Source organism: Monodelphis domestica, chromosome 3 (genome assembly GCF_027887165.1).
Source record: "Monodelphis domestica isolate mMonDom1 chromosome 3, mMonDom1.pri, whole genome shotgun sequence".
Taxonomy (NCBI): domain Eukaryota; kingdom Metazoa; phylum Chordata; class Mammalia; order Didelphimorphia; family Didelphidae; genus Monodelphis; species Monodelphis domestica.
The window spans coordinates 86,433,813-86,447,226 of NC_077229.1; the positions used below are offsets into that span (position 1 = coordinate 86,433,813).

The 13,414-nt window shown below is 44.3% G+C and overlaps 2 protein-coding genes across 2 annotated transcripts in view; one reads left to right on the forward strand and one right to left on the reverse strand.

Annotated features, from left to right (window-relative positions):
- Positions 1-13,414, forward strand: part of BORCS8 (BLOC-1 related complex subunit 8) — a 48,912-nt gene that overhangs the window by 23,942 nt on the left and 11,556 nt on the right. The gene's annotated exons all lie outside the window — the stretch shown is intronic.
- UNC13A (unc-13 homolog A) overlaps positions 7,303-13,414 on the reverse strand; it is a 95,015-nt gene continuing 88,903 nt past the window's right edge. Inside the window, exon 45 of the mRNA XM_056822383.1 lies at positions 7,303-12,077. Coding sequence (XP_056678361.1) covers positions 11,753-12,077 — 325 coding nt within the window. The 3' untranslated portion in view covers positions 7,303-11,752. The remainder of the gene's footprint in view (positions 12,078-13,414) is intronic.

Below are 13,414 nucleotides of genomic sequence, written 5' to 3' on the forward strand. Positions count from 1 at the left end.
GTTTCCCCTATCAAATTGATACTTTTTAAAGAACCACACCCCAGTCTCTAAATGTTTATATGATTCCTTATTTTCTTAATTTTAGAGGCAGCTAGTGGATATAGTGCTGGACCTGGAGTCAGGAAGACCAGAGTTCAAATCTAGTCTCAGACACTCATTAGCTGTGTTATGTGTGTGTGTGATATCACTGGAATGATAGCAGTACTTCCTAGGGTGGTTGTGAGGATCTTGTAAACAATTATTTATAAAACACTTGTGTTCCTGGCACATAGTTACATGTGCTTAATAATTGCTTGTTTCTTTCCTTTTTTTCCTCTTTGGTCATAAAATATGTATATATAAATCATGCCTCAACTCTAAAGTCTTGAACCAGTCATTGTATCCCTGGTGCCATTCAAACAGTGAGAATTTAACACCAGTTGGCACCTCTTTTTCTTGGTATGTGAAGATAAAATTAACTCTTCCTCTGTCTATTTTTAGTTAATCAAGCCAAGAACTTAAAGTACCCCTACTTAGTAGCTAGCTAACCATTAGGTAAGAGAGCTCACAAGTCACTTAGTAGTTCACACCCCCAAAGGCCACAAGCACTGCCCGCTTTGGGCAGTGCTAGGCAAATTGGGAGATTGAAATTGGTTCCTGTGAAGAGGGGAAGAGACAGGAAGTGACATGGAAAAGGGGGGGATAAAAGGCTAAGAGCAAGGATGGATTCATCCATTCTGTGTTGGTGAACCCAGCTGGAGGAACTCTTGGAAGCAGTCACGTTGTCCTAGACTTGTCCTTGGCATTCTGTGCTGGAGAGGCTTGCTGGGTGAGTGACCAGAGCTGAAGGAAGAGGCTTGTTGAGCACACCACCAGGACTTACACGTTTTGATTGGGTCTTTGAGGGAACCCTGGAGGGAGAGGAGCAGCTAAGCCGGACTTCACCAGAGCAGGTCTTGGGGCTGGTAGGCTAGACCAGGCTTTGTCTCCTTCCTATATTTCCCACTTTCACTATCTCTACCCTGTTGTAAATAAAAGCTGTTGACAGTCATTTTGACTTAGAGGCTAATATTTTATAAATGGCGACCACTTTTATAACTCATATTAAGTCAAACCTAAATTTAATTATTACAGGTTCCCTAAGATCATTTCTTGAGGTGTTAAAAGGAAAGTTTCATATTGAATTTGAAAACCTATTCTCTAGCGAATTGAGTTTTTGTTCAGTCCTCACTCCTCAATTCAATTAAGAACAAGGCCTGATATATGGGGTGGGGAGGTGTGCATGAGGACATCAGAAGCCTCCTAGCTCCCTGGCATCCTGAAAGACACTTAGCTCTTGTCCTATGTGACTTCTGGCATCTTGAAGACTGGCCTCTAACTTGGACTGAGATCAAGTTTCTCCAATCAGGGAGACTCACAAAAACTGATGTCATGAGAGTTGGGGAGGGGGCTATGAGCTGTCTGTCAGTCCTTCTGGCCAAGTAGTAGGAGTGGGAGCTGGGAGCTCAGGTTAGCTAGGGAAGAAGGTGTGCAACCAGCCATGTGGGGGGAGGGGGCTATGTGCCTTTTCTTTCTCTGACTTGCTTTTCACTATTTAATAAATATAAATTAATATGCAGACTACAGAAAATTTTTAATCTTAATAGTGTTTCAATATTCTCACATTTTTATAATTTTGTCTCTGCCTCTATAATGTTCTCCTAGAAATGAGGCCTCACTCCATATTATTGATGGACTCCTCAGTCTGTCCTACATTATATTTTCTCTATGAAACAGTCCAGATCTCTTCTGAAAGCTTTATTTCTTCATATATACATTTTAACATTTATATTAATTTCTTTACTTCTATTAAGTAGGACAATGTTCATCCATAATAGCAGTAATGCCTTGCATTCTTTGACAATGAATATCTATCTTCCTTTAAACAAAAGCATGTTTACTGCTCTTTTCATCTTTATGATATGTAATACAGCTGCAGTATGAGGGCAGGGAGAGAATGGAGTCTTGATTGTAGATTTTTCTGTCTTTTTACCAGATCTTACAGGATCATGCATGTGTGTCAGAATAATTGTCATCATTTGCGTGTGTGTAAGAGTGATTCAGATCGAGTGAGTGCTAGTGAGAGCTTTATGAAGTTTATCTGGTTTGTTTTATGTGTATGAATATATGTTATGTTCTTGTGTTGTGATTTAAATTGACAGAGGGTTGAGATGGAGAGTTAGATGGATGTCATTCTGTCTGTATTATAGTCTGTCTATCTTTGTGCATTATTCAATTTCATTATCACTTTCTATGGGGCTGTCTTCTTGGTCGCTTTGTATTTGAATTTGAGCTTCTTGCGTGGGATCTGGGGTAATCTCTGTATCGGTTACGTCTGGGGCAGTTTGGTCATGCATTTGATCTGGAACAGTTTCTGTATCATTTTTATCTGGGGCAGTTTGGTCAAAGTGGTGTTTTACATGAGAAGCATGGAACCCTGGTTCTTTCCCTATAAGTTTGATTGAAGTGGGCGTGGTAAAAGCAACTTGGAATGGTCCATTCCACTTTAGTTCTATTGGTGTGCTTCTGGTGAAGTTTTTCACATATACCTTACATTTACATTCAAGTGCTATACTCACTTCTTGTCCTTGATTCCTCTGCAGCATTTGATGCTGTTGATCTCCTGCTTCAGGATATACTCTCCATTATGGACTTTCTTGATTCTACTCTCTCCTGGTTCTGCTTCTTCTTGTATGACTGCTCCTTTTGAGTTTCCTTTATTGGCTGATCATCCAAGTCATGTCCAGTAATTCTGGGTGTCCTTCAATGCTATCCTTTAGCCTCTTCTCTCTTTATTGACTTTCTAATTTGTTTATCTCATCAGTCATTCAATCAACAAGTATTTATTAAGTGCTTGTTGTGTGCATTAAGTCACATGGATGATTCCCACATCTCCATATCTGACCTAATCTCTTTTCTAAACTCCAACCCCACATTACCAAATGCCTATTGGATTTTTGAAGCTGGATGTCCTATATGCAGCTCAAATTCCACACGTCCAATATAGAATTCATTGTCTTTCCACTAAAACCCACCTCTTTTCTGTACTTCCCTATTAGTTTTGAGGATACCATCATCCTCCAGTCATAACCTTGGTATCAGCCTTGATTCTTCACTCTTTTTCACACCACATATCTAATCAGTTGCCAAATCTTATAGTATCTCTTGTACATATCCTTTTCTCTACACACATTATAATTGAGTTCTAGTCATTATTACTTTTTGCTTAAACTGTTGCAATAGCCTTTAAAAAACCCAGCCTTCTGTCTTAGAATCGATACTAAGTATTAGTTCCAATGCAGAAGAGTGTTAAGGGCGAGGCAACTGAGATCAAGTGACTTGTCTAGGATCACAAAGCCGGGAAGTATCTGAGACCCGATTTGAACCACAGTCCACCATGCCTGGCTCTATATCCCCTGAGCCACCCACCTGCCCTCCAGTAACTCTAATTGGACTCCCTGCTTCCCTATCTATTTCTAGTCCAATCTATTCTCCACACTACAGCCAAAGTGTTTTCCCAAAACATGGGTCTGACTGTGTCAACCTTTCCTACTTATATAAAACCTTTAAAATTTAATGTAATAAAAATGATCCATTTCATTTCTCAGAATGCTCTCAGTATCACTCCTATGACTACAGGAATCAAATAGAAAGTCTTCTTTGGGGCATTTAAAGCTCTTCCTGATCTGGGCTCTTCCTAGCTTTCTGATCCGTAGCTGTTTTACATGCACTCTATGGTCTGTCCTCACTGATGCTTCTGCTGTTCCTCATAAGCCATCACTGATTATCCCCATGTGCCTGGAATTCTCTCCCTCCTCCTCACTGCTGCCTCCTGGAAGATCAATTCCTAGCTTTCTTCAACTCATCTTGCTGTGGGAGGCTTTTATTAGTACCTTCCAGCTGCATGTGCTCCTCCTTTCAAGGTTACCTTGAATTCTATTTGTTTTTGACTTGTATACAATATATCTATATAAGAATCATTCCGACAAGCCTTGTGAGGGAACTAAGTTGCTAAAAACCCCATCCTAGAAAAAGACAAAACTATCATGGACTTGAAACTGGTGGTTAGAATTTCCTGTTGTAGTAGTGTTTAAAATGTTTTCTGAGGGGGCAGCTGGGTGGCTCAGTGGATTGAGAGCCAAGCCCAGAGACCCGAGGTCCTGGGTTCAAATTTGACCTCAGATACTTTCTAGCTTATGACCCTGGGCAAGTCACTTGACCCCTATTGCCTAACTCTTACTGTTCTTCTGCCTTGAAACCTATATACAATATTGATTCTAAAAAGGAAAGTAAGGGTTTAAAAAAATTAAAATAAAATAAAATGCTCTCTGAGAGTTGTAAGAAGGGATCCAAAGAGTTAGCATGGGAGATAAGAGAGTGGAAACCCCAGCAACATTGAATAGTAGTGGCAGAGTCGGCTTTCTAGAACTCTTAATCATTGTAGAGGCTCACACCTTTTCCTTTCCTTGACTTGACTTCTGACTCAGTGTTAAAATCTAGCAGAGTGTAGAGAGTAACAGAAATATTATACAATGATCAACTGTGAAGGACTAAATCGTTATCAGAAAAGCAAGTCTCCAAGATAACTTCAAGGGACTCATGAAGAAAATGCTCACCACAGCCAAAGAACTATTGGAGTCTGAATGCAGATCAAATCATGCCATCTTCTACCATACTTCCTTCATGAGATCCCTATTGTAGGTATGATACATGTCTTCTTTCATGACATGAGCAATATGGAAATGGGATTATATGTAAGTATGGGTATAAAACCTATATCAGACTATTCACCACCTCTGGGGGAAGGGAGGGGACAGAGGGAGAAAATTTTGAATTTTAAAATGTCAAAACAATTGTCAAAATTGTTTCTACATGTAACTAAACATTTTAAAAATTTGGAAAATTTAAAATCTAATAGACATTTTGGCACAGAGGCTACACATGATTGACCTTATGCCCCTATTAATAAATAATATTATTCTCATGAAAAATAAAAATGTATGAGAATGTGACTAAACTATATCTACAGTATTTGAAGAAATAGCTAAAGCAATGGTCAATCTACTGTAAAGATAATTTTAGTGTTTTGACTTAAATCTAAATAATTGGTCACCAGGGATGGTTCTCAAATAATAAAATACCCAAGTCATCTGGGAATTGTGGAGATTTTAATTAATATAGAGAGAAGGAATTAAGGAAAGGAAAGAGAGAGAGAGAGAGAGAGAGAGAGAGAGAGAGAGAGAGAGAGAGAGAGAGAGAGAGAGAGAGAGAGAATTAATTTAAACTTCACTGGCTCAGGCTGAGCCAGGCGGTAGTTAAAGGCCTTGGCCAAAGTGGCCTCCATGAGCCTAAGGGAAAAGAAGTCAGTCTTATCACTCACCACCAGACCATCTCCAAGCTGGGTTCCAGTCCTCCACTGAATTCAGTCTCCTGAACTGAGTTCCAAACCCAATTCCACTCCAAACTGAATTGCCTGAACTGACTTTTTATCCCTCCTTTTAAAAAAATTTTCTCTTATGTCACCTCCCCTAAATTTTCACACCTACCAATCATAGTAGATTATTTTTTTCCAGGACTGCTCATTCTTAGTTCTCACCTTCTCTGGTTAGATTATATCTTCTGAGTACTTCACACTTCTTTGTTAAGCTTGCCTTTTGTGAGTTACTTGACCTTTTTGTGATTAATTTAACCTTTACAAGTACTTAACACCTTTTTGTATTAGATCTAAAAATAGACTTAGTTTAAGTTCTAGCTTCACTATAAGGTCTGAGTTAAGTACCTTCATTGTTCAATCAGGAGTTTACAACTTTATCTTCCCCTAAAGTATGTCTAAGTATGGGTGGAGTAATATAAAGTTCCCAAGACATTCCTGATTCTTGTTAGACCAAGTATCTCCATTCTTACAATAAGGAAATAGCTAAATCAAATCTTCTCAAGTACAGTCTGAGTAGTTTTTAAGATTCACACTATCCATTCTCTGCTTCTCCTTTCTGTTTTATTGGCCTATGCAACAGGTTGGCATTGTTTATTTAGTGTCTCTTTGTTTAAATTTACTTACTTTTCTATATTAAATTTTGATTGTTTAAATTTGCTTACTTTTCTGTATTAAAAATTTTTAATAGATTAGGACAATTTTTTTATGCATCCTGACTTAATCTTTGTTAAAGAAAATGTGGATTGAGGGGGAATGTCAGTGGATAATTGACTACATAGAATCTAACTGACTGGGAAACCTCATTTCCAGCCTAGCAACCAAAAGGTTGCCTGGGACCTCAGAGATTTTATGAATTTTATTAATAATATGTATTTTTAAGGTATTTGATTTTGTAGAGAAAAGAAGTCACATGGATCAGGGCCCCATGCCCTAGAGCAGTGATGGTGAACCTTTTAGAGACCAAATGCCCAAACTGTACCCTTATGCTCCATGTGAATCACACCTTTACCCTAGACAGAGGAGGGAGGAAGTGCTCCCATTGGGCTTCTGGGCAGAGGGGTGAGTAAAGTGAAAAATATCCTCAGGCATGTTGGAGAGGGAGAGGGAGGCAGCCCCCTCTGGCATGCATGCCATAGATTTGCCAACACAGTAAAATAGTCATGAATTAATCTCTTTATCTCCCAGTAGACAGGCCACTTTGAACTAGTGATCTTTGGGTTTTCTCCATCCTGCATTGGAGAGAAGGAACAGGCGGTAGATGTGAGGACCTCAAGAGAGCTGACACTAGGTCCTCATGAAGGGTTAAATAGAAATCACAAGGATTTTCTAACTCTGAGTCAGATAGAAACTTAGAAGAGATTTCAGTCCTGCTAGTAGGACAGAAGAGCACAAAAAGACAAAGTAACTGCTCCTTCCTGGATTCTAACGGACTAACCATGTTTTAGCTAACAAAAGAGCTTTGCCCCATGAAGGCTGATGAACCTCATTGCCCTTATGGCAAGATGTGGGTGTGTGAAAAGCCTTTCTTTCTCATTGAAAGGGTTGAAACAGCCTGGAAGCTCTAGATTAAAAAAAAAAAAACCTCACTTCTGTTATGAGTAAGAGGAACTATTCCCAGCTGAGGGCGCTAGCTGAATCTCAGTAGGAATCAGCTGTGAGAAGTCCAGGAGAAAGAAAGATGGAACACCCAGCAGAGATCAGCAGAGAGTCAACATGTTGTCCTGCTGAATTTCATGGGTCTTTTTTTTTAAACATTCTAGATCAGATCCCTTGAGGATCCTTCCGTTATAACATTTGGAGATCTATCTCTGTTATGAAGGAGGTAGAGGCAGGAAAGGAGGAGTCAAGGATTTTGAGAGCTGAGAGGGTGTGCTTTTTTTTTAATGTCCGTTAATAATAAAATATTTTTACAGAGACCAAAAAGTCAAAATAGTGCAAAACATCTCAATTTCATGCATCCATGATTGATTTAACACTTTTGTTCTGGTTCATATATTTACAGAGGAACCCAGGGCATCATTGCTGTCCCAGGTGGAAGGTGTTTCTTTCGCAACCACATGCCAGAGAAGTCCTGTAGCAGGGACAAAACACTTGTTTATGAAGTTGTTCTTGGGACAAATGGTTGGGGTATGGTGGGGTGGGAGCACACCCTCCCCCCAATAAAGCCTTCTCTGCTCTAGTCAGGGGGCCCAAGTTGTTAGGGAAAGGACTCAGAGGCAATGGGGAAGGAAGGAAGAAGTTCAAAGAGCCCTGGGCTGGGCATCTGTAGACCTGGGTTCCAGTCCCAGCTCTATACCCTGGCTCAAAGTGTGACCTTGGACAAGTCCCTTATCCTTGGGCTGAAATTTCCCCCTTCTGTAAAAGGAGGTGTTTGAACTAGAGCTGAGCTGTGGTCCTTCCAGCTTTTAAGATCCTGTTACTGAAGGCAGCAAACTAAATGCTTGTCACAGGGGGCAGTGGCTGGAAGTGGGTGGGAATGGGGTTGAGGGAGGGAAAGTTTCCTCATCTGACATAGTAAGTGCTCTTCTCTAGAAGGCAAAGATGAATGGAAAACAGGTGCAATGTCCTACAACTTTGGTCCTTGGCAAGTATTAGAAAAAGGAATGGATGTTGAAGAAAGGGGTAGGGCATGATCTTGTGGTAACAGAAAACTGGGACTTTCCCATATATGATCCCTTGGTGCATCTGTTTATCTACCCCCCTCCCCCCAGCCCTTTGGTCCTTCCAGATCCTCTGCTCTCCCCTCAGATCTCTGTTTGCCTGTCTCTTTTGTACTGTCTCAGTTTCAAGATTCTGGAGCCCTGGGTACCACTCATAAGATCATAATTTTATTGCTGGAGGGAATCTAATCCCATCCTCACGTTTTACCAGATGAGGAAACTGAGGCCAAGAGATGTTAGATAAGTCACCTGTAACATGAGCAGTGAATAGCAGAACCAGGATTTGAATGTTACCATTGCAACACAGTCCTCCCTTCTGTTACTGGCTCACTGTAAGACCATGGCCAAGTTCCCTTCCCTCTCTGCCCCTTAGGTTTTCCATCTGTAAAATGAGGGAATTAAGCTAGATGGCTTTTAAGGTGCCTTGCAGCTCTAATGTCCCCCCACCGTTTTTTTTTTTGCATATAGCATTTCTGATCCTTGGCCCTGGTGGGAGAAAGAACAACTGGCCTTAGGAATATCCCCACCTTTTAGTGAGTTAGGAAGGGATAGAAGGAAGAGAGGACATCTCTCTTGCTTTGATTTGTCAGGCTTTGAACCTCTCCTCTGAGTAGGAGGAGAATCTAATCTCGGTTGATCTGGCTCTTTTCTGCCTGTCTTTCTGTCTCTCATCTCAGGCTTTTGGCTGCCTGCCTTTGGGTTCCTGCAAACACATGGTGTTCTTCCCTTATGATCCAGGAAGAAGGCAGATGGCTTCTAGTTTGAGGCCCAGGAGACTGTGAGGGAGCAATTTTGATCCCTTCTGGACATTTGGTCTAGTATCACCCGTCAGCAAATATCTTTGGGTAGCTGCTTTCCAGTAGGTAGGTCCTCCTTTGAGCAAACTGGTTATATGGACATTGGGATTCACTGAAAGGCTTCATTGGAATGAGCTGGGGAAAGTGAAGTATTTTATAAGTGAGCTCCCCTCCTGTGCTGAAGATAGGATTGACTTCTATGGGTGATTCCCACTGGGTAAACTGAGGTCTGCCTGACTCAGGCTTAGTATGCCCCAAGTGCCTTCCTGCTCCCAAAGGAGGGCACAGACTGCCTGGAGCTGCCTTCATCCAGGCCTCACGTGATGAAAGATGAGGGAGCCTTACACCTTCCCTGAGCTCAGCAGGGCTGATTGGGACCCTGGAGTGACTTTTCTTCCCCCTCTAGGCCTTGGTTGCTGCATTGGCAAAATGAGGAGGCTGGACTAGCCACATTCGGCGGTCTAGGTGCCAAGAGCCTTCCCAACTCATATTCTATGATTCATTCTCTTACCTTCTTCCTGCTTCTTTCCAGCTTAGAGCCTTGGCCTTACCCTCATCCTTGCTGTGCCTCCATTGCCTCTTCTCTTTTTTGCTCTATGACTCCCTCCCCTGATACAAGACGAGTTCTCAATCCCTCCCCCCCCAGCCTCTGGCCCCTCCCTATTGTCTGGGTTCCCCCCTCCTCTCCTTTCCATGGAGGTCCTCTGAGACAGTCTGGTGAGGCAGGAAGATAGACAGGTGCACACTTGCTCATTCACACAGACAGGCACACACATGCAGATAGGTGCTTAGACACGTGCACACACATGCAAGATGGGCACACAAACTCATGTTCTGGCAAATGCTCATGCACACCCAGACATGCTCATTCATACAGTCACACACGGAGGGGTGGGGATACAAATGCACAGAAAAAGGCACACACACAGAGGCAAATGGGTACAAACACAGTAAAGCACGGACGTAGACAGATACACACGGTCTCCCATACACATGCACAGATGAGTACACACAGATGGGCACCTATGGTGACAAAAGGACATGCTCAGAGATGGGTGCCCCTGCCCACAGGCACACAGCCTCTTGCTTTTTGTTTCAGGGGCCCATGCAGAGGACCAACTCTTGGAAGGCAGAGGAGCCCCTAGTTGAAGGGAGAGGAGAAAGAAGGGGGTGGCGGCATGGATTTAGTGGCTGGGGACAGTGAGGCCAGGCAGCTTCACTCCTGGCACATTATATTTGGGGGTGGGATAAGGGGGGATGAGGAATATTAATGTGTTGAGGATAGTTCTAATGGGAAGTGGAAGGAGATGATTGGCCAGGAAGTATCTGCTCCCTGGGTAAGTTTAAGGGCCCTTCAGGAGCAAAGAGGATTGTATTCTCCCTCTCTCCCCTGCAAAGCCTTTCCATACTTCCTAGGCCCCCCTGGCTCAGTGGGTGGGGGAAGAGGAAAGACTGAATGGGCTGGGGAGAGGAGAAGATAGAGGAGGCTTCTAGGGAGCTTGTAGACTGGTGCCAGTCTCCCCTTCTTGCCTGTCCTCCAGGTGATAGATGAGGCTGATGGAGGGAACAGTGAAAGTCCTCCAAGGTTGAGGGGAGGACCCCACTGGGGACTTTTAGCAGCAGCTGGAAGCAAGAGTCTGAGGTACAGCCCCTTGGAGCCCAGTAGGGAATGGTGGTGGAAATGGGATGGTTGTTGTCATAAGGTTCTAGGGTCCAAAGGTCTAGGGGATCCCCCCTTTCTTCTTGGATCCCCTGGCCTTGATGGTAAAGAGGCTGGGAACAGGGACATCCAGGAAGCAATGGGGAGGGGAAAAAGGGGGCCCAACCTGGGTTTATTCCTCTGGTCCAGGAAAGCCATTCTGGGCTTGGACCCAGAAGCTCTTGGGGATTAGAAGAGGAGCTATAACAACTATACAAAACAGGCCATCCAGTGCTCCCCTCAAACCCCCACCAGCCCTGGCCTCGATGCCCTCAGAACCCTGAATGGAATTGGGTGCCTGAGGGTTTGTGTGCTTTTATAACGTTACTTTTTTTTTTTTGCAAACACCAAATCTGGGGATTCCTCCCCAAACCCTCTTCCCAGCTTGCCTTTCAAAGGCGCAGTCTCTGAGTACCCTCCCTCCCCCCATCCCTGAATGGCTAGGGCCTCAGCCCCTGCTTAGAGTCCTGACTCACTGTCCCCAGCCCCACAAAAGGGCTCTGAGGTCCTCCCTGGGTAATTGCCCTGCTCCACTTCCCCCAGCCACAGGCTTGGGGGTAGGGGTATGTCTGGTGGTGATAATAGGGCAGACGACCTGTATGGCTTTTCTGCGAGTGTGGATATGGGTCCCCTGGAGAGAGGAATATCCTAGGGCTACCCCTTCCCCCTTTCCTCCCATGGAATGCGTTCCCCTACCCGCTCTGCCCCCATAAACCCCCTCCCGGGGGGCGGGCGGAGCTCCGACCTTCCCGATCTCGAAGCAGGTAAGTTTCTGGGAGCTCAAGATAGAACCCAATCTCCCCATCTCCCTCCGTTCATTAGCGAGGTTCTGCCCAGTGGGCAGAGTGAATGGAGTATGCCGGGAAACAATGGCTCTTACCCCTCAGTTCCCTAGGGTGGGATGAAGTGAGGAGTGCCTCTTTCCCTTCAGCTCCCCTAACCCCCTAGTGAGGATGGCAGGAGCAGAGGGCTCTCCCCGTCCTCACCTCTCCCCGATGGGCAGGACTGAGGCCAGGATCCCCGCCTGACGGGAGGAGGGACCTCCTGGGCTGCCCAGCGCCGGGGGAGAGAAAGAGAGAGCTTCCCCGCGCTGACCAGGCCAGGACAGCCTCGGGGCCCCTCCCTATCAGCCCAGCCTAGCTCCCTAGGGCCCAGGCCCCTGCCCAGACCCGGGTCCGGGTCCGGCGCCGCCCTCCTCAGCCGAACGGGTGTCCGATTTGAGCTTGACAAATTCCTTGGCCACCTCATCATTGCTGCGCTGGGAGAGGATGCGCAGGACAGTGAGGCCGGTGTCGTCCATGTGGATGCGGCGGCCCAGGGGCAGCCAGCAGGCACAGCTCCCGCGCTGCAGCAGCTCCTTGAGCTGGAGGACGGCCAGGCCCACCGTGCGGTCCTCACGGGCGAAGCAGTAATCCTTGACACACACCTGCAGCTCGTAGCACTCGGGGCCGGCATCTGCACTCAGTGTGCTGGGGACAGGGGAGATGAACCTGAGTGAGAGCCCGCACCTCAGCGGATCAGACCCCTTTGGACCTGACAGCCCTGGCTAGGCACACCTGGCTTAGGCAGCTCCTCCCAAACCAGCCTGGGACTTAGATAAATCCTAGAGGACTGCTGGAGGTACGCTTTCCCCAGATCCACAGAAGTGGGGATTTGAACCCAGGTCTTCCTGACCCCAAACCCATAATCTAGCCACTCTGCCATGTCCCCTCTATCAGGCTGTTAGTGCATTAAAAATGGGCCTTCCCTACAGATGTTACAGATGTGTGTGTCTATCTGTACAGATGTTGCCCTGTACCACTGTTATTCTTGTGCCCCTTAAACATGGTTGCTACTCCTCTGCAGATATTCTGGCTGTTAGGGTGGAACTGCTCTTCCCGGGCAGGGGTTTGTACCCATACACACGTTTCTCCAGTGTAGTTGCTTTGCTACTCGGCAGATGTTGCTAGCATCCAGACACATAGGCAGGGCAGGTTTAGGCAGGTGTTAGTTCTCTGCAGATACTGATGCTGGGGACTGTGCATCTGGACAGGTGCTTGTGCACAGGCTACTTGGTGCAGGGTTCCTACCTTTGCAGGGGTTTCCTACCCTCTGCTTCTTGTGAATGTAGCATAGAATATTGTTGGCCGTTACATTTGGGAACATAGTATAGTAGTAGTCTCTGGTAACCGAGGATGACGATTTTCTTTGTGCGGATGTTGTTATCCTTATTCACTTGTGAATATATTGTTACCCCATTCAGCCCTTTGCCCCTTTATTAGTTGTTAGTTAGTGTGTTACTAGTATATAGACTACCTATGTAACTAGTAAGTTGCTAGGTAACTAGATGTCACCTATATATGCTACCTATATAACTAGTAGGTTATTAGTTAACTAGATGTCACACACACACATATATATACTACTTATATAACTAGTAGGTTATTAGTTAACTAGATATCATCTATATATACTACCTATATGACTAGTAGGATATTAGGTAACTAGATGTCACACACACATATATATATACACTACCTATATAACTAGTAGGTTATTAGTTAACTAGATGTCATCTATATATACTACCTATATGACTAGTAGGCTATTAGGTAACTAGATGTCACACACACATATATATACTACTTATATAACTAGTAGGTTATTAGTTAACTAGATATCATCTATATATACTACCTATATGACTAGTAGGCTATTAGGTAACTAGATGTCACACACACACACATATATACACTACCTATATAACTAGTAGGTTATTAGTTAACTAGATGTCATCTATATATACTACCTATATGACTAGTAGGTT